We start from the raw sequence: 19,983 nt of genomic DNA, 5'->3' as shown, positions 1-19,983 counted from the left end.
ACAAGAAAAGAAAAAGATTGATGTGATCAAAGATGAGCTTTATCTTTTGGGAAGTTAAAACATGAAATTAAGAATTGAAGTGCTAATGTAGATACTGAAAGAACAAAAGTCTGCTACACCAAACCTAAACAGTGCGAAGGAACAGATGTGTCTTGTGATGAATTTCAGATTAAGAATGACTCTGCCTGAAAAGACAACAGGCATGTATCTTGAACGTAAATTAAAAGTGTACAACTATTTTCCCAGTGTGATTCTGTTTCCACACAGTGAACCTTTTGGTGTTCTCATGACAAATAAGACAAACACGAAAAGCGTGCTGAAAAAAAAAAGAAAATTAACAACCATGCAAGCAGATACCCAAATGACAATATGAAGGCAGCTGGATGGACATGGCCCCAGTTGGAAACAACAGCCCAAAACTGAGTGCTGAAAGAATGCCTTTGTGGCCCAGTGCTGGAGTTGCCAGGTCAAAAGTGAAGAAAGACGCACACTGGCATGAGTGGCTTGGAAGGATCAAAGATTGTGGACTAGATTGGTTGAAGATCATTAGGTCTGTAGCACATCTGTGTGTGCACAGCAGGGCTGGCTACAAAATACATGCAGTGGACTGAATACAATCTGGAATCTGGAATGATACATTGCAGGAACCTTTGCAGATTATCGTCACAGTGGGTGATGGGAGCGCATGGCTTGATTAGTCTATGAATCTATTTTTGTTTTAAGCTCAAATTGTCCTCATCTATATAAAATTTACTTAACTATATATTAGTTAACTAACTATACTGAAGAAAACTTTCTATTCTACTCCATCTGACACAGTTGATCTCAAGTTGTTCTCCAAGATGTCCTGGTTCAGCACTGTGTCTCCCTAGCTGGGTGGGCTGGGGGTAGGGTTTGGGGTCTATTGCTCCAACGGACACCCCGAGTTGAGCTCAAAGGTGTCCTGTTGCAGCGCTGCATCTCACTAACCAGGTGGGGAGAGGGGTCGGGGGGTGGGGGTGGCGGGGTTTGATTTACTCCTGGGAGGCAGCCAAGGGCGCTCTGCCCAATGCTGCAGAAAATGCGGCGACGGAGCGTACCTGTACAACCTCCTCCTCCAGTTTCTTATAATATACATAATATATATATATAATGGACATACAACATTGGGGAAAATCTCAGACAGATATTAGACCATAACAAGAAAAGACTGAGAATGAAAGGAGAGAAATAGTATCATCTGAGGTGCTTTCCTTCATGAATCCATCCACCCCATTTGATTATTATTTTTTTTTTTTTTTAATTTAAAAAAAAAAAATGTTGACACTACTCCAGTGAGTTGGATTCATGGGTTTAGTAATCCAGACTGCCCATGCGGCTTTGTCCATCAACCAGATTTCATGTGATAATATGTGGGCATCGGTCACTGACTCAATGTCATGGTCGGCAAGCAATGATCAAAACTATCCATGTCAGAGTGTGCTTGCTCAATATTCCTCACTCCGATATTGAGGACAGCCAAAGCCTCCACTAGGCCATATATAAAGGGGAATAATTCCCGCGATTTGACCTCTTCAACTTCCGAAATCGATTTAGGCTGTTCCAAGTGCAAACAAATTGAGCCTATTGGCGTATTTCACGTGATAATGATTAATATTCGTATCATGAAGATGTTCGCGTGACGTTGACTGATAATACAATCAAGGTGTAAACAGGTGCATGATCGGCTGGTGTGAAAGTGTCAGAGTGCTGACTGTAGTTATGGCCTCTTGGTGCAGATTGTAAACAACAACAAAAAAGTTCTGCTCCGTGCTCCTTACATCCGTACTGTCCATCGATCATCTACACAGGGTATGTATCGTTAACCTTTATTGAGAACTGTGTTATAAATGCTGAATTTGTGTTCCGGACAGCATTGCGCGTGTGTCGTCGTCATGTGTGTGTGTGTGTGTGTGTGCGCACACACACACACACACACACTTGTGCAACAGAGCTGATTTTACACGCCTGGAGGAACATCCACCTGACAACCCTGGCAGGACAAATTCCAACCTTACCACCAGAAAAGTTCCTGACACTTGCAAATAAGACGGCAGAAAGAAGACCCAGGCCAGCGAAATACAATGGCCACGTGAAAACCCATGACCAGAAGGAAGAGTGATCAGGAACTGCAAAGGTTTAGCCATTTTATTCAGCAAAACGAAACAGTTTGAGGATTTGTTCTTCATCAGAACAGCTACTGAATGGAACCAGCTGAGAGGAGTGGTCATTGCAGGGACCACAGCAGTATTCAGAACAGCTGTCAGTAATTCCCCACAGTTAGCTGTCTCCCATCACTAGCAGCTTTTTCTTTCTTTCTTTTTTCTTCTTCTTCTTCTTGTGTGTGTGTGTGTGTGTGTGTGTGTGTGTGTGTGTGTGTTGCTTTTCTTTCCTTCCACAACCATACTATAATTTTAGTAGTTGCATGCGCTTTCCATATCATATCAATATCAATATCAAGGTGTGCAGGCCTGACAAGGCCTTTTGCCCGCTTGAAGTGGGGAAGAAAAAGAGAGTCCCCACATATGTCTAGTACATTTTTCAACATGATGATAGTGTCCGTTGGCCATGGATACATTCTGATCCTGGTCCCTGAATGTTCATGTGACATTCAGCATGGCTTGATTTTAATTCCAATCAGACAACAAAAAAAGCATTTCCTCATGGTGACACATGTTTATTACATTTGTATCATATATTTTAAAAACACATGGAGTTGTATCATCATTACTTATACAGTGCTTAAGATGTAGTTAGTGTTACTCTGTGTCATGGCGCAAATCATGATAATGATAGAATCTGCTTACTCAGTTACTGATTATAGGCACCCATGCTGATAATAACTAAAGAGCAGTACCAATACACTTGTTGTGTCATTGCTTGTCATTTTACAACCATACCAGAAGGGAAATTTTCACAACTTCTGTCATTGTCTGTATACCCAATAGTGCTCACCTTGGAACAAATTATTTCTGCTGAATTGATTTGTTTTTCTTTTTTCTTTATTATTTTTCCACCGAAAGATAAAGTGATTTACTGCTTGTGGTTGTGCTGACATACCAGACAATGAGTTAAATTATTGCTTACCAGGAATTCTTTTTTGATTAAAAAACTTTTTAATAAAAAAAAGAAAAAAGTATTCAGCTTCCAGGCAAGCAAGCAGATATTCATCTAACCATTTAGCCGATAAACATTCAACCAGCTGAAACTGAAAGAAACAAATGGAGCTAAATGGCGTGAAAGATGTTGACAGGTGATCAGGCATGTCATATTTTGGCTCGCTGCCCATAGGCTCTGGTGCTGATGTCAGCAACTTAGGCTTGCACACACACACACACTTGCACACACACACACACACACACACACACACACACACACACAGACACACACAGAACACACACAGACACAGACACACACACACACATGCGCGCGCGCATGCGCGCAGCAAAGTGGTGTGGTGTGAATACTGACAGGTGATGAGACAGACATCATGTTACACCTAGGCCTGCTGCCCATCACTCTGGTGCTGGTGTCACACACACAAACACACACACACACACACACACACACACACACACACACACACACACACTGAGAGAGAGAGAGAGAGAGCATCCACACACACACACACTCACACACACACTGAGAGAGAGAGAGAGAGAGAGAGAGAGAGCATCCACACACACACACACGCATACACACACACACACACACACACACACACACACAGAAGAGCATCCACACACACACACACACACACACACACACACACACACACACACACACACACACACACAGGAGCATGCACACATGCATACACACAGAGAAGAACATACACACACACACACACACACACACACACAGAGAAGAGCATCCACACACACACACACACACACACACACACACACAGAAGAGCATCCACACACACACACACACACACACACACACACACTCATGGAACACACACACACATACACACACAGAAGAGCATCCACACACACACACACACACACACACACACACACACACACACACACACACACACACACACACACACACACATGGAGCAAAGGTGTGTGGTGAATGCTTTCAGGTGATCAGACATCATGTCGCACCTAGGCCTGCTGCCCATAGCTCTGGTGCTGGTGTCAGCCTGCGCCTTCTGTTTCTCCTACATTGTGGCCGTCATCAGAGGGGATGTGTCTGCAGCTTTTCCCTACATCAGGTGGGGTCCTGAGTTTTCATAGTCGATGATGTGTAGAATAATGATGGGCTGTTTAATCTCTGTGTGTGTGTGTGTGTGTGTGTGTGTGTGTGTGTGTGTTGTGTGTGTGTGTGTGTGTGTGTGTGTTGTGTGTGTGTGCAGTGTGTGTGTGTGTGTGTGTGTTGTGAACTGTATACAGTATAGTAGTGTAGTGTAGTGTGGTGTATTGTGTTGTGTAGTGTAGTGTATAGTGTAGTGAAGTGTATTGTAGTTTAGTGTAGTGTATAGTGTAGTGAAGTGTATTGTAGTTTAGTGTAGTGTGGTGTATTGTGTTGTGTAGTGTAGTGTATAGTGTAGTGAAGTGTATTGTAGTTTAGTGTAGTGTGGTGTATTGTGTTGTGTAGTGTATAGTGTAGTGAAGTGTATTGTAGTTTAGTGTAGTGTGGTGTATTGTGTTGTGTAGTGTAGTGTAGTGTAGAGTGTAGTGAAGTGTATTGTAGTTTAGTGTAGTGTGGTGTATTGTGTTGTGTAGTGTATAGTGTAGTGAAGTGTATTGTAGTTTAGTGTAGTGTGGTGTATTGCGTTGTGTAGTGTAGTGTAGAGTGTAGTGAAGTGTATTGTAGTTTAGTGTAGTGTGGTGTATTGTGTTGTGTAGTGTAGTGTATAGTGTAGTGAAGTGTATTGTAGTTTAGTGTAGTGTGGTGTATTGTGTTGTGTTGTGTAGTGTATAGTGTAGTAAGTGTCATGTGGTGAGGTGTAATGTAGTGTGTCAGTGGTGTAGTGTGGCATGTGTTTATAGTGTAGTTTGGTGTGAGTTTATCGTGTAGTGTGGTGTGTGTTTATAGTATAGTTTGGTGTGTATTTATAGTCTCTGTGTGTGTGTTCCTGATTCTGTGTTTGTGTGTGCAAACATGTTGAGTTTTGATTGATTACAGTCAGTATTTTAGTATTTTCATGATTAGCTCCAGCTGACTGCATAGGCCATCATTAAACTGAAATGATAATAATAATAATGGATACTTATATAGCACACTATCCAGAAATCTGCTCTAGGTGCTTTACAAAAACACCTTTGTTAACATAACACTTTACATCAATGTTACAGACACACACCAGAATGTGACTACACACACACACACACACACACACACACACACACACACACACACACACACACACACACACACACACACACACACACACACACACACACACACACACACTGCATACCTACATTTCAACATACATGTGTACCTAACAGCTACCCTCAACACATAGGCACTCACAAACATACATAAACATGTGCGCTTGCGCGCGCCCGCACACACACACACACACACACACACTACACATTCATATACATGCATGTAGTTATGCACACATACGTATGTATACACACATAGCACAGCTAACGCAAATGAAGTGGACCTGCCAATCAGTGAAAAGAAAAATAAAAGTTGGCAAAGAAAGTGTCAAATCAACACAGTTCATCTGTAAAATACTTAGTTGTTGAAGGTGGGTTCTTTTGATCTTCTTCACCAAACATTTTTGAGCATATTAATTGAAAAATGTGTGTGCAGACAAATAGCAGTTCAGGCCTAGATCTGTTCATATGTGAACATAGCTTATATACAGACTAGATGAAATAAGATGATAAATTTCTTTATCAACCAGAGTGATAGATAAACAATCCAGTCCTCACCCTAAACAGGGACTAAAATGAAGGAATCAGTCAATCATACAAAAAAAGCCCCAAACACAATGAATGGAAATACACACACTGTCACTTGTTCTTTATTCCACTTTAAATGCAACCTTCCCATTCAGTATAGAACAAACAAAAAATGTACATTTGATCAGATGATGAGAAAGCAATGTCAGCATTACAGTTTTTTATACTTTTTTTTTTTTTTAATTTCAAATTTCAGAAATTGGCAGTCAGATCCCACCCAAACTCCCACCATTATACACAGAGATGCTCACACAGATAAACAGACAAACAGAGAGAGGGGGAGAGATAATTTATACAGCTAATTTACATATCGTCAAATTACAAAATGCAAATTTTATGCTTGTGGAGGCAGTGATGGGAATGATAAGCCCTTTTATGTGTGTTACATACATGGTTATGTACCGGTTCATATCTGCATAATTATAGATCTGTGTACAGTTATACAATGTCACCATGCTGGCAACAGGTCTTTCTTCCTTTTTCTTTTAAACAAATCTTTGTGGAAGGAAGCAGGTTTTTCTATTTTTTAAGTGTCATCTGATTCACTGTCTTGTTGGGTCACTTTTCAAATTGTTGTGGCTTATTGTTTCTAGGAGTCAGCTTGGAATTGCTGTGTTATTTCTTTTTAATACATATATGAGGGTAAGTTATTCCAGTGATTAACCCCACTGCACTTAAGACTTGACTTTAAAAAAAAGAAAAAAAAAAAGAAAAAAAAAAAAGAAGCAACTTGGGAAGAGGCATGGTTAACTGGTGTTATATGTCTGCTGTAGTTTATTATTGATAATTGAAAGAGGCACCCCCACCCTTCCCTCCATCCTGCTTTCACAATGCATTTAGAGCAGGGATTGGTGAGGGAGGGGAGGGAAGGGGGGTGTTTTTGGGTTGGATGATGAATGGATGCAGTGAATCAAAATAAAACAGAATAGAATTATATATAAAAACAACAACAACAAAAAACAAAACAACATTACTGGTCACTATTTTTGTTAATAAAACCAGCCTTATTTTTCTTGTGTTTTTTACAGTTTGCTTCAGTGGGAAGAAATCAAGCAAGTCAAAAACCATTAGGTGTGAATCAGATGGTCTGGGATGCCTAAGTGATCTCAGCCTTGCTTAGTTTGCTTAGCGTCAGGTATTTTCAACAATGTGTGAAATTAGCATAGACCTTGGAAGAATCTTTTTGCCAAGTAAACTTAGCGTTGCAAAGATCATTTATGTAACCCAGTCCAGGACTTTAAAAGAAGTAATTTTGGAGCATGTTTGTGCTGTTTTTGGAGAAGGTCTAGTGCTGACAGAATCCAAAGTGTGGAAGCATGATGTTACGGACTGTGTGTGAGCATGAATAAGTTATGTGCATCCATGAATGTTTTCATCATTGTTTGAATATGTATGTGAGCATGAATCAGTTATGTGCATTCATGAATGTTTTCATCATTGGTTGAATATGTATGTGAGCATGAATCAGTTATGTGTATTCATGAATGTTTTCATCATTGGTTGAATATGTATGTGAGCATGAATCAGTTATGTGTATTCATGAATGTTTTCATCATTGGTTGAATATGTATGTGAGCATGAATCAGTTATGTGTATTCATGAATGTTTTCATCATTGGTTGAATAGGAAAGACGATCATTTTGTGCAGACATATATGACAGGTTGTGTTGTGTTCCGTTTTTTTGTTGTTTTTTTTCTAGCGACACAGGAGCAGATGTTCCAGAGAGCTGCATCTTCAGTTTGCTTCTCAACATTGCAGCTTTCTTGTGTAGGTATTTTTGTCTGTTGTGTGTACAGGCACACATGTGGACACACACAGTCACACACACTTACCTCACACACACATGTGCGTGTGTGTGCGCGTGCACACACACACACACACACTTGTATATGATGTATGCATTCATGTACACCTGTACACATAGCATACATGTACACATCAATGCTCAAATGGATACCCATTTGGCACTGTATTCCTGCACTTTTTTGTTTCCAGATTATATGCAATGTTCTGAATAAAGAGAATCTATCTTTTCTTTTCTTTTTATCTTCCTTGATCTCTCTCTCTCTCTCTCTCTCTAAAGTTACAGTCCTGTACAGAACTTGATCATGTTGGTGGTGACTGAATCATATTTTGCATTTGTATGTCAGTATTTATGTGTAGAATTTATGTGTAGAATTTGTACTGGAGATGCTATTTCTATGTAAGGTTTTTATTACGACTTTCATGTGAATGAAAAAAATACTGCCAAAAGTGTCTGTGTGAGATAATGATTGAATATTTCCAATATCAGAAAAAGATATATTTAGTTAACATTTAATGTGTGTGTATATAAATGTGCACATATATTATTTTAAGTATAATGTTATGTGTGTACATGATTTTGGATTTTGGGCGTGTGTGGGTGTGAAAGTCAAAATCAAAGTCAGAATTGTATTTTCAGATGGTAGATTGAATAAGCATCACTGATTCTGTGTGTGCATCATTTAGTAAAAAACTAAAAAAACGAAAATGTGAATGTATGTGTGTGGGGAGGGGTGAGGGGGGTGAGGAGAGGGGGGTTAGGGGGGGAGGAGAAGGGGGTGGGGGAGCTTGGGGTGGTGGTGGTAAGGGTAGATGCTAGGTAAAGTGCGATGCATTGGTCTCCCAGGTTGGACAAAGAGCTAACACTCTGGTCCTGTAGAAAAAAAAAAGCATCGTTAAATAAACAGCAAAACCGAAGAAAGCAGCACGACTGTGTGTGACCAGCCTCCAGCCCAAAACAGACAGGAGTGGCAGTTTTTCATTGCTGCCCCCCCCACCCCCACCCCCACACACCCCCTCCTCCCACACACACATGCCACAGGGCACAATCAGCAGCAGTAAGTGCTCTATGTCTTGCCGTTAAAAATATTCAACAACTTGAACACACTTGGTCGTGTCGCCATGAGTTTATATTCAAAATTCCACTTTCCAGATCTAGCCAAGATAACTCTGACCACAGATAAGTAGTTTGTCTCCCTCAGACCATTCCCAACACTGAACGCTGAATCGTTTATCGCACATCGGCCATAGGTCCGTATACAAACAGTGGGGGGAGGTGGGGGGTTGGGGGTTGGAGGTCAGGAAGTGGGACGGACGTAGCAGCGATATTTGAATTCATAGACATATCAAATGCAATCAGTAAGGACCATTCCCAACAGTAAGTAAGTAATATATATCTGATATATATCTACGGGAATGTGTGTCGGCAGCGTTTTCCACCATATACCTACGCTTCAAGGCGGTGCAGGCATTGGCAGGGACTGAGGATCAACGGTTGCGTCGACTGAACAGACTGACCATGTTCCTTGGTGTGCTGTCCTCCATTGGCTGCATCCTGGTGGCCAACTTCCAGGTGAGGTGTCGGGGGTACAGTGCGGTTGTCTGCTTGAAATCCTTTTTATTCTTATACATGTGTGTGTGTCTGTGTGTGCGTGCACTTGCACACGAGTACGTGTGTGCATGACAGGAAGCTGACTGAACGACACAGGAAACAAATGATGAACGTGTTAAAAGTAGCTCACAGTCAGCTTTTCCTGTTGTGCAGATGACTCCCATGTTTGTAAAACGCATAGAGCTTTGTCCCTGGCCCTGGATAGGAGCTATGTAGATGTCCATGTTAATCAGTCTACCAACCTTCTGTGTGGTCAGGTTGAAAGCCCACACCTGGGTTGCGATCTTTGCAGTGCTAAGTTTGCTTAGCATTGGGACTTTTCCAAACTTTGTGTAGATTTTTAAGTTCGCTTAGTATTGATAATTTTGGAAAACGTCCATGTGAATTCCGACTTTGCTCGCCGTTAAGAGTCTGCTAGTTCCTTAGGAAAATTCTTAACACAAAGCAAACTTAGTGCTGCTGAGATCTCTCATGCAACCACAGCCCAGTGGTTGAGGATGCTTTGTTCCTGCTTAGCTGCAGACAGAGATTGACCATAAGCTCACAGTTGGGCCAACAGCAAAAGTGAGATCTGTATGATCCGTGGTTTCTCTACTTTCATGGCAATTCATTTTCAGCTTAGTCTTTTGTGAAGAACTATTATTATGACTCTCAAACTAAGAAGCAAGAAAGAAGCAAGACTGCATTGGCTCTTAGTGCTCCAAGCCTTAGGGGCAAGTTGGCCTTTGTGGATCATCCCAGCCCGAAAGTTTCAGTTTCAGTTTCAGTAGCTCAAGGAGGCGTCACTGCGTTCGGACAAATCCATCCAGCCCGAAAGATGGGGATGTAACATGGGGCAAGACACTCTCCACTGTAAGCGAATTCTAGCCTGGATGGTCAGGACAGCAGTTACCTCCTGTGCTGTTGTGTTGGTCATAGTTGGACATGACTGACTATTATGCATCATACATTATACTTTCACAACACATACATTAGACACACATGTGTGCTCTTTGTTCCAATGTCCAGGGTTGTGACAGCATTTCCTGTTCTGGCCACAGCCGTTGCAGGTTGCATGAAAGACGCCCCAAATTTCTCTTGGTCAAAGGTTTTATCATTTGAAAGTCAAGTTGCGTTTATCTCATACCTTTAAGACAAGCCATTCATCTCAGTGAAATCCCAGCTTATCCATCAAAAATGGCAAAAATGACAACAACAACAACAACAAAAGAAGGAAAGAAAATGCAGTTATGTATTATTTTGTTCATCTTTTTTGTTTTTTAATGCACTATTTGACTCATGATGGCTGTCAAAACAATTTCACTTGCAAAACTGTAAGAACCCTACTTTCGTTTTCTCTGCATAGGCGGGTGGTAGTTTGCACAGGACAGGAATCAGACCCCTGCCGGAGTCTGCACTAGTGGGTCACAGTAAGTATGTTACTTAAACGTAATTTTAGGAAGAAAATTTCCTTTAAGAACCAGGGGTATTATTCATAACAGCTGGAGGGAAGGGGTTAAGAGAGTTGATGTGATGGGGGTTGGGGCAGCTGGTGGAAGGGGCAGCTGGAGGGTAGGAGTTAAGAGAGTTTATGTGATGGGGGTTGGGGCAGCTGGTGGGAGGGGCAGCTGGAGGGTAGGGGTTAAGAGAGTTTATGTGATGGGGGTTGGGGCAGCTGGTGGGAGGGGCAGCTGGAGGGTAGGAGTTAAGAGAGTTTATGTGATGGGGGTTGGGGCAGCTGGTGGGAGGGGCAGCTGGAGGGTAGGGGTTAAGAGAGTTTATGTGATGGGGGTTGGGGCAGCTGGTGGGAGGGGCAGCTGGAGGGTAGGGGTTAAGAGAGTTAAGAGTGATGGGGGTTGGGGCAGCTGGTGGGAGGGGCAGCTGGAGGGTAGGAGTTAAGAGAGTTTATGTGATGGGGGTCGGGACAGCTGGTGGGAGGGGCAGCTGGAGGGTAGGAGTTAAGAGAGTTTATGTGATGGGGGTCGGGACAGCTGGTGGGAGGGGCAGCTGGAGGGAAGGGGTTAAGAGAGTTGATGTGATGGGGGTTGGGGCAGCTGGTGGAAGGGGGACACACTGCATAAACACGACACAAGATCTCCAAGAGACACGGAGGTTCAGGCTTAAACAGGTTCACACATAACTTAAGTTGACTTGAGAGACTGGAAAAATCTCCCCCCCCCCCCTCCCTTAACACACAAGGCATGGCCAGGGGACAAACCCAGGACTGTGGGATGGAAAGTTCAGTGCTCTAACCACCATCATCATGCCCACCTCATCAAGGCCTGGAAGATGTATCTCTGATCCTGCCTTTCAGAATAAGATGTGAACAAACTCAGCGCCACAAGCTTTCAGTCATTTCATACATAGTTTTTGAATGGCTGTTTTGCCTTAAGGTCTGATCCAGTGCATTGGGGTTATGTGAATGTCATGCATTTGCTCCTTAAAAAAAAAAAAAAAAAAAAAAAAATCAGCAGCAAATGTGGTGTAGCACATATGAATCAGTCCACACGCTTTGACACTTCCTAGAAACTGAAACTATGATTGCTTTTTGGATAAACGATTTAAGTTTGTGACCTGATACAAGTCTTCGTCAGATACAAAACATGAGTGTCAAAGAATCGATAGACTGACAGAAATACGAAAAAAAACGTAGCCGTATGAAGAGCACAGGATCAGGAGTCAAGATGGCTGCTGGAAAAAGAGGGTGCTAGTCAGGGATGCAAAGGGGAGGTAACCTACTTGGGGAGGTTATCGGCCGTAGCTACTTTCGTTTTCTCCGCATAGGCGGGTAGTAGTTTGCACAGGACAGGAATCGGGTCCCTGCCGGAGTCTGCACTGGTGGGTCACGGTAAGTAAGTTACTTAAACGTAATTTTAGGAAGAAAATTTCCTTTTTGGATGATTATCATTTATCTTTTGTATTTCTGTTTCTTACAGCAGACGTGGTGAAGCACATATGGATCAGTCTGCACGCTTTGACGCCTCCTTGACAGTGAAAACTGTCACTGCTGTTTTGATGTTTGTGATTCAAGAAATGTTTGTGGTGTGGTTGTAGTTGTTTTTTTGTTGTTGTTGTTTTTGTGTTTTTGTTGTCATCTGATTCCCTCTGCAAAAGGAGGAATAGTCCACCCCCACCCCCCACCCTCCCTTCCTATGCCAAGCCCTAGACACAGTGATATGAATTCACTGCCCCTGATGTGCTGTAAGAAGGCTGTGGGACCTTTTAAAGTTAACTTTCCCTCTGGCGTGTGTCGTGTAGGAAGGCTCGGTGGTGGAGGCCGTGCACGTTGTGGGTGCGTCCTTGACCTTCATCGTGGGCCTGATCTACTGCTTCCTGCAGACGTGGATGAGCTACTACATGTGCCCCACCTTCAACGGGCTGTACGTGTGCCGGGCACGCCTCACCATCTCCCTCGTCTCCCTGGCCTGTCTGACGGCCAGTATCCTTTGGGTCCAGCTGTCTGGAGGGGGAGAGAAAAAAACACCCACAGATTAACTCTTTCACCACCATGATTAACACTTTCACTGCCATAGGTGACTTTAGTTGACTAGACAGTGCACCACCATAGGTGACTTTAGTTGACTAGACAGTGCACCGCCATGGTCGACTTTAGTTGACTAGACAGTCAGCCTCTGTGTGTGTGTGTATGTGTGTGTATGTGTGTGTGTGTGTGTGAGGGGGGAGGGGTGCGAGGGGGAGGGGGTTAGAGGATGAGGTATGTGAGTGCATGTCTACACTGTGGGAGCAACGGGATATTGGAACATGCGGGTGTGTATATATATATCTTTGTATATATATGTGTGGTGTTAGGGGTGGGGGATATGGGCGTATGTGTGTGTGCTTGTACAAGTAAGTGTTCATCTGTGTGTGTGTTTGTGTGTGCCGTGGAAGCTGCGATATGTAGCCTAGAAATGAATGTGTGGAGGAGGGGGGTAGAGGAGGTGCAGGGTAATGTGTGTGTGTGTGTGTGTGTTGGGGCTCATGTACGTTTATGTGTATTTGACTGTGCTTTCATATTTGTGAAAGTGCATGTTTGGTGCATATCTGTTATGCATGTGTGGGTGTATGTGTGAATGTGTGTCTTCATGTTTTACATTTATTTGCTTATTTATCATCATTGTTGTCTTATTTATTTATTATTATTATTATTACTACCTCTTTTTATATTATAATTATTATTTATTTACTTTATTTATGTACGCTTATTGTTGACTTCATCAAGTTTTTGCGCCGTATACATATTATTAGTAGTGGTAATAGTTTTTTTATGTATTTATCTGTTATTTATTCACCTTTTTTTTTTTCTCAAGGCCTGACTAAGTGCGTTGGGTTACGCTGCTGGTCAAGCATCTGCTTGGCAGATGTGGTGTAGCATATATGGATTTGTCCGAACGCAGTGACGCCTCCTTGAGCTACTACTGAACCTGACTAGACAGTGCACTACCATAGGCGACTTTAGTTGACATTGAAGCGTCATGTTGATAAGACAGTTTTTCATTGTAGCAAAGCTTGACAGCTGCAGCCAGTTTCCCCCCAGTAGAACAATGACTAACCTTTGCCCCCTATCAAGTTTGAAATGAACAAGCACATTGTGTTGCTTTGACATGAACTGGAGCCTGTGACAGAGAGGATCATGTCGAAAATGTTTGGTGCTGGGGACCATTTTTCTTACAGAAACTTGGCAGTGAAAGAGTAAAGGAGAAATTAAACAAATGTTATTTAAAAGAGGGTAATGGAATAAGTAGGTAAGGTATCAGGAACAAAATGAGTCAAATTTCATCTACAGGGGGTATTTAATTAAGTACATAAGCTTTGAGAAATGAATTGAAATGAAACACTTTTTTTTTTTTTAAAGAGGGCATTAGAACGAATACATAACCTTTGGTAAACAAAAAGAAATTAAACCAGTTTTGTTTTGAAGAGGGTATTGGAATAAGTGCATTAGCTTTGAGAAACAGAAGGAAATGAAGCAAGTTTTATTCAAATTGTAGGAACTTGCTTTGACTGCTTTGTCTTTTGTAGTTCCTTGACTGTGGTCACAGCCATTATCGCTGGAGCCGCTTCCGTTCATGACTGGAACAACATTGACATCGGAAACAAGAACAAATTTAAGTGGGGGCCGGATGACCCAGTAAGCATTACCTTCTTTGTTTTGCATTATCTGTATTCTGTCATTGATTCTTTTTTTTTTCATGTTAGAACCTGATGTTGATTATGATTGCGTGATAGTGATTTGTCTCTTTTCCTGTTGATACTGTTTTATCTTCTTTTTTTTTTTGTCTTGGTCTCGTTCGTTCCCATAGCTGTTCATTTCTGATTTTCTCTGGGAGGTGAATCCGAGGAATCCGTCTGAGACAGGTATCTGTAGGTTTTTTGTGGTTGATGAGTGACCTGACATGTGGTGTCTTTATACAGATGTTGAATGATGGCACAGATTGTAAGTATTCTCTAGTGATGCATTAGCTTCCAGAGAACTTATAGGACAGAGAGGTTATATATTGACCTGAAAACAACAACAACAACAACAACAACAACAACAACAACAGCAAAACAGCCTTAAACCCACCTAGTGTTGGTAAGGTTTAGACGTCATACTTTCTGGGTGGGAGACCAGTCATAGGAGTCTTCTTCTTCTTTGTTTGCGGGTTGCAACTTCCACGTTCACTCATATTTACAAGTGGGTTTTCATGTGCATAACTGTTTTTACTTTGCCATGTAAGCAGCCGTATTCCTTTTTCGGGAGTGGGGGGGGGGGAGCAGGGGGTGGGGGCAGGGAGGGAGGGTTAGGTTTTAGGCAGTAACCTTTCAGCTGCCATGCCTTGTCATTTCAGTGTTTTATCATTGCCTGTTGGGTAAAGGGTGGAGAGTTTTCCAATCTCCCAGATCAATATATGTGCAGACCTGCTAATGCCTGAATCCCCTTTGTGTGTATACGGCAAGCAGAAGATCAAATACGCCACGTTAAAGATCCTGCAGTCCATGTCAGCGTTCAGTGGGTAATGGGAACAAGAACATATCCAGCATGCACACCCCTGAAAACGGAGTATGGCTGCCTACATGGCGGGGTTAAAAACGGTCATACACGTGAAAGCCCACTCATGTACTTACGAGTGAACGTGAGAGTTGCAGCCTATGAACGATGAAGAAGGAGAAGGAGAAGAAGAAGAAAGGGGGGGGAAACGAAATGTTATTCTTGCTGTATTTCTTTCCCCTTCCCCCCTCCCTGCAGGGCTACGTGCCGCATGTGGTCAGCACGGTGGGGGAGTGGCTGACGGCGCTCACCTTCCTCGGATTCTTCTTCACCTACGTGCGTGAGTTCCACAAGTTCAACCTGGAGGTCAACACCCGACCCCTGGTGCGGCACCTGGACGAGGACCCCGTCCAGGACACCCCCAGCGAGAGCACCCACCTTCTGCTGTGAAAGCTGGTCATGTGTGGTGCAAAAACGCTCCTTCTGTCGTGTTTGTGATGTGTTGTTTTGTGTTGTGTTGTGTTGGGTTGGGTTGGGTTGGGTTGTTCTGCACTGTGCTGTGCTGTACAATACTGTACTGTGTTGTGTTAAACTGTACTGTCTCTACTGCACTGCACTGTACTGTGCTGTGCTGTACTGTATTGTGCTGTGCTGTGCTGTGCTGTAGAATACTGCACTTTTCTGTATTGTGTTAAACTGTACTGTACTGTACTGTTCTATACTGTATGTGCTGGTCTGAACTGTTCTGTGCTGTGCTGCACAGTGCTGTACTGTGCTGGGCCGTGTTGTACAATACTGTACTGTTCTGTTAGATTGTACTGTACTGTTCTATACTGTATGTGCTGGTCTGAACTGTTCTGTGCTGTGCTGCACAGTGCTGTACTGTGCTGGGCCGTGTTGTACAATACTGTACTGTTCTGTTAGATTGTACTGTACTGTTCTATACTGTATGTACTGTACTGCACTGTACTGCGCTGTACTGTGCTGTGCTGTGCTGTGTCACTCATTGCCCCAACAGGTTTCTCTGTGTGAAATTCAGGCCACTCTCCCTGGGGGGAGAGCGTGTCGCTACAGTGCAGCGCCACCTTCTTTGTCGGTCTGCATTATAGTGCCCTGTGACGTCATTTTTTTGTAACCTTTTTTTCTCTGTATAGATTTTAATTTTTGGCGCTCTGGACCCATGTGCTAAAGCAGAGCATAATATGAATACCTATTATTGTATTGTTTTGTTTCTCTTCTTTTCTTTTTTCTTAAATTTGGTCAGTAATGATGAACTCCTTCCATACAATTGACAAGAGAAGCTGCAATGACGGCGTTTCACCGCTGCTGACGTTAAAATGTTGCAATCGGAAGGTTCTCATAATGAAGAGGTGAATGAATACAAAGGGTACAGCATTTCTAGTGACCAAAGCTACGTGCTGTATTTTGTTCTTTCTTGGTTTATTTGTCGTTGCTTTTCCCAGTTTGAATACCTTTGTTTGGTTTGGGTAAAAATACAGGCTGAAAAAAGGTGATGATCTATTTTGTTCTTTCTTAGTTTATTTGTTTTTTTGTTGTTTTTTTCTCAGCACAAATAGCCATGTTTGGTTTGGTTAGTAATACAAGATGAAAAAAGGTGATAATCTATTTTGATCTTTCTTGGTCTGTTTGCTTTTTCTCACTTTTTAAGAGCGACATTTCGCTTGCTCGGTAATACTAAATGCAGAAGGTATTCTGTTTTGTTCTTTTTCAGTTTTTCTTTACTTTGTTTCAACAGCTTAATTTTGACTGGTCAGTAATTCTGAATGAATGAAGATTTTTTTTTCTTTTTTTCAAGAATTTTAAGTTGATTTGGTCAGTATTGCCTATCAGTGATGTGTGTTTGGAAAAATAATTGAGCCAGTAAGACAAGCTCTTTCTTAGCCTTTTTGCTTTTTTGATACTGTTTTAATTTGTTTTCAGTAAACATAATTACATTATGTAGTGTGGGAAAAGAGGATAAACTGTTTTTTGAATTTTTGTTTCCCATTTTAAGTAGCTGTATGTCGTTACATAAGTAATTTTTAACAAAGAAGGTGTTTTGTCAACAGTTAAAACCTTTTTTGGCATACTTAACAAAGAATGTATTTTATCAAAATTCAAAAAACCATATTGCCGTCAAAAGAGGGCGCTAGCTAGCTGGACAAAGGGGAGGTTACCTACTTCCGGGAGGTTATCGGCTGTAGTTGCTTTCGTTTTCTCCACATAGGCGGATAGTAGTTTGCACAGGACAGGAATGTCAGACCCCTTCCGGAGTCTGCACTAGTTGGGTCACGGTAAGTATGTTATTTAAACGTAATTTTAGATAGAAAATTTCCTATTTGGTCAGTGTTTCCATGTTTGTGGTGTGTACTTGGAAAAAGAACATGATCCGGTGAGATGACAAGGGTTTTTTTTTGTGTTTTTTTCTGCTCATTTGTAGGAGTGTATGCATGTTGTTTCCATCAGTTGTTGTAATGTCATGGACAGATTTGATTCAGCTGTTTTGGATCTCTGTTTCTGGTCTGGTGCTAAGACTGATTTGATTAATTAAAGAATTGTTTGTTGTGTTTGTTTTTTTGTGGAGTTTAGTCTTAGCTCATTGGGTTGGGAGTTTGCAAAACAATACTAGTGTTTTGGAGAGTTATGGTTTCCGTGTCAGCATCTGCGATTTTAACCCAGTAGATTAATGATTGTGGTCATTTACTGTGGGTGTGTGTGTGGGGGTGTGCATGCTGTGTTTATGTGCATGCATGTCTGTGTGTGTATGTTTTATTTTTCCAGCACTTTGAGGGTTAAAGCCATCCATCCTCTGAGCACCCTCCCCCCCACTCCTCCGCCTTCTTTATGTCTACCCTTCCATATAGGCCTTCCTCAGTGTGTGTGTGTTTGTGTCTTTCTCTGCACTTCAGTCTGTTTGTTTTCGGAAAGAGATGGTGAATGTGCAGTGTGATCGTCAGCTTTCTTGTATCAACACATCATTTTGTCCCACGCTCTGTCACAATTCTTGGGAAGTTATTTTCAAAACACAAACATTGGGTGATAGCCAGCTGCCCTAATTTCGTGATGCTTTGTTACGACTTGTCACAGTTTGTTCCGAAGTTACGCTAATGTGAAAGAATTGTTCTAAATTACGTTTAAATAACATACTTACCGTGACCCAAATTTAAGACCCTCCCGTCCTCCCCGCTTCCTGTTCTCCCTGCTCGCTGCGCTGGTGATGGCATATTGCCGTCAAAAGAGGGCGCTAGCCAGTGGGACAAAGGGGAGGTTACCTACTTCCGGGAGGTTATCGGCCGTAGTTTCGTTTTCTCCGCATAGGCGGATAGTAGTTTGCACAGGACAGGAATGTCAGACCCCTGCCGGAGTCTGCACTAGTTGGGTCACGATAAGTATGTTATTTAAACGTAATTTTAGATAGAAAATTTCCTTTTTCGCTGACATAGGATCATCCACCTGATTTCTTGTTGTAATCTGCTTGGTAGTTTCACAATACATGTGGTGTGCTAAGCACAGGTTGCGTAGTATAGTGAGTCACACAGCAAGTCTCGGGTGATGAGCTACAGTGCAAAACAGGCATATTCTGTAAATGATAGTCACTGCCCCCCCAAACAAACAGGATGTGACTTTGTTGCAGGTAAACATATGTGTGCTGTGTAGGTATATGGTGTGTGTATGCTGATGTCACTGAGGGTCTGAGCGTTCCTAGAAAAATTCAAATCATTCTTAGAAAATTCCAAATTGTTTCTAAAAGAGTTTAAAGGGGTTGGCTTCTCGACCATTTGTTTACACAGGCAGATTTCTCTTGTCCACTTGATTTCTGTTATCTGGGCTCCACAGTGACTGGGTCAGTGTGTGTGTTTTTTTTTCTTTCAGGGCTGGTTGGTCAGGCTGAGCTGGCCTTTGCAGCAGTGTTCAGGGGGTGTTTTGTTACTGGTGTCGTCCTGTTCTAAGCTAGCCTTTGCAGCAGTGTTCAGGGGGTGTTTTGTTACTGGTGTCGTCCTGTTCTAAGCTAGCCTTTGCAGCAGTGTTTGGGAGGGGGTGGGTTGTGGAGGGGGTATGTTTTTTGTTGTTGTTTTTTTTATTGATGTTGTCCTGTTCTGAGCTAGCATTTGCAGTATTGTTTGGGGTTGGCTGGGTTGGGGAGGGGTTATTTCTTGATTGATGTTGTCCTGTTCTGAGCTAGCATTTGCAGTATTGTTTGGGGTTGGCTGGGTTGGGGAGGGGTTATTTCGTTATTGATGTTGTCCTGTTCCCTGTGTGTATTGCCAAGAAGACCCTGACACTATGGTAGCTCAAACTGAATAAAACTCATTTTTTTTATAGAAGAATTTTTTTTTAAACCCAGTCACATTCAAGCTGGTTCAGAATGGCAAGATTTATGCCACACTTGGTGTTTTTTTTGGGTTTTTTTTTTATACAAAGATGCAGACTCATTTGAGCTAACTCAGAATGGCATGATTTTTACCACACATGGCATTTTTTTTATAGAGGCAGTTGCATTCAAGCTAACTCAGAATGGCATGATTTTTACCACACATGGCAGTTTTATAGAGGCAGTTGCATTTAAGCTAACTTAGAATGGCATGATTTTTACCACACATGGCAGTTTTATAGAGGCAGTTACATTCAAGCTAACTCAGAATGGCCTGATTTTTACCACACT

At 42.1% G+C, this 19,983-nt stretch overlaps 1 protein-coding gene across 1 annotated transcript; it reads left to right on the top strand.

The window, feature by feature from the left end:
* The first annotated feature begins 1,584 nt into the window (after positions 1-1,584).
* On the top strand, positions 1,585-15,856 carry LOC143301117 (DNA damage-regulated autophagy modulator protein 2-like). Its single transcript, XM_076615167.1, has 7 exons — positions 1,585-1,830; positions 4,112-4,243; positions 7,655-7,722; positions 9,189-9,331; positions 12,608-12,788; positions 14,392-14,480; positions 15,579-15,856. Exons 2-7 carry the CDS (start codon positions 4,125-4,127, stop codon positions 15,768-15,770), a joined length of 792 nt encoding a protein of 263 aa, XP_076471282.1. The 5' UTR covers positions 1,585-1,830; positions 4,112-4,124; the 3' UTR covers positions 15,771-15,856.
* The last annotated feature ends 4,127 nt before the right edge of the window (positions 15,857-19,983 follow it).

This window comes from Babylonia areolata, chromosome 27, assembly GCF_041734735.1.
Source record: "Babylonia areolata isolate BAREFJ2019XMU chromosome 27, ASM4173473v1, whole genome shotgun sequence".
In the NCBI taxonomy this organism is placed as follows: Eukaryota; Metazoa; Mollusca; class Gastropoda; order Neogastropoda; family Buccinidae; genus Babylonia; species Babylonia areolata.
This window is presented reverse-complemented; position numbering and strand designations above follow the sequence as displayed.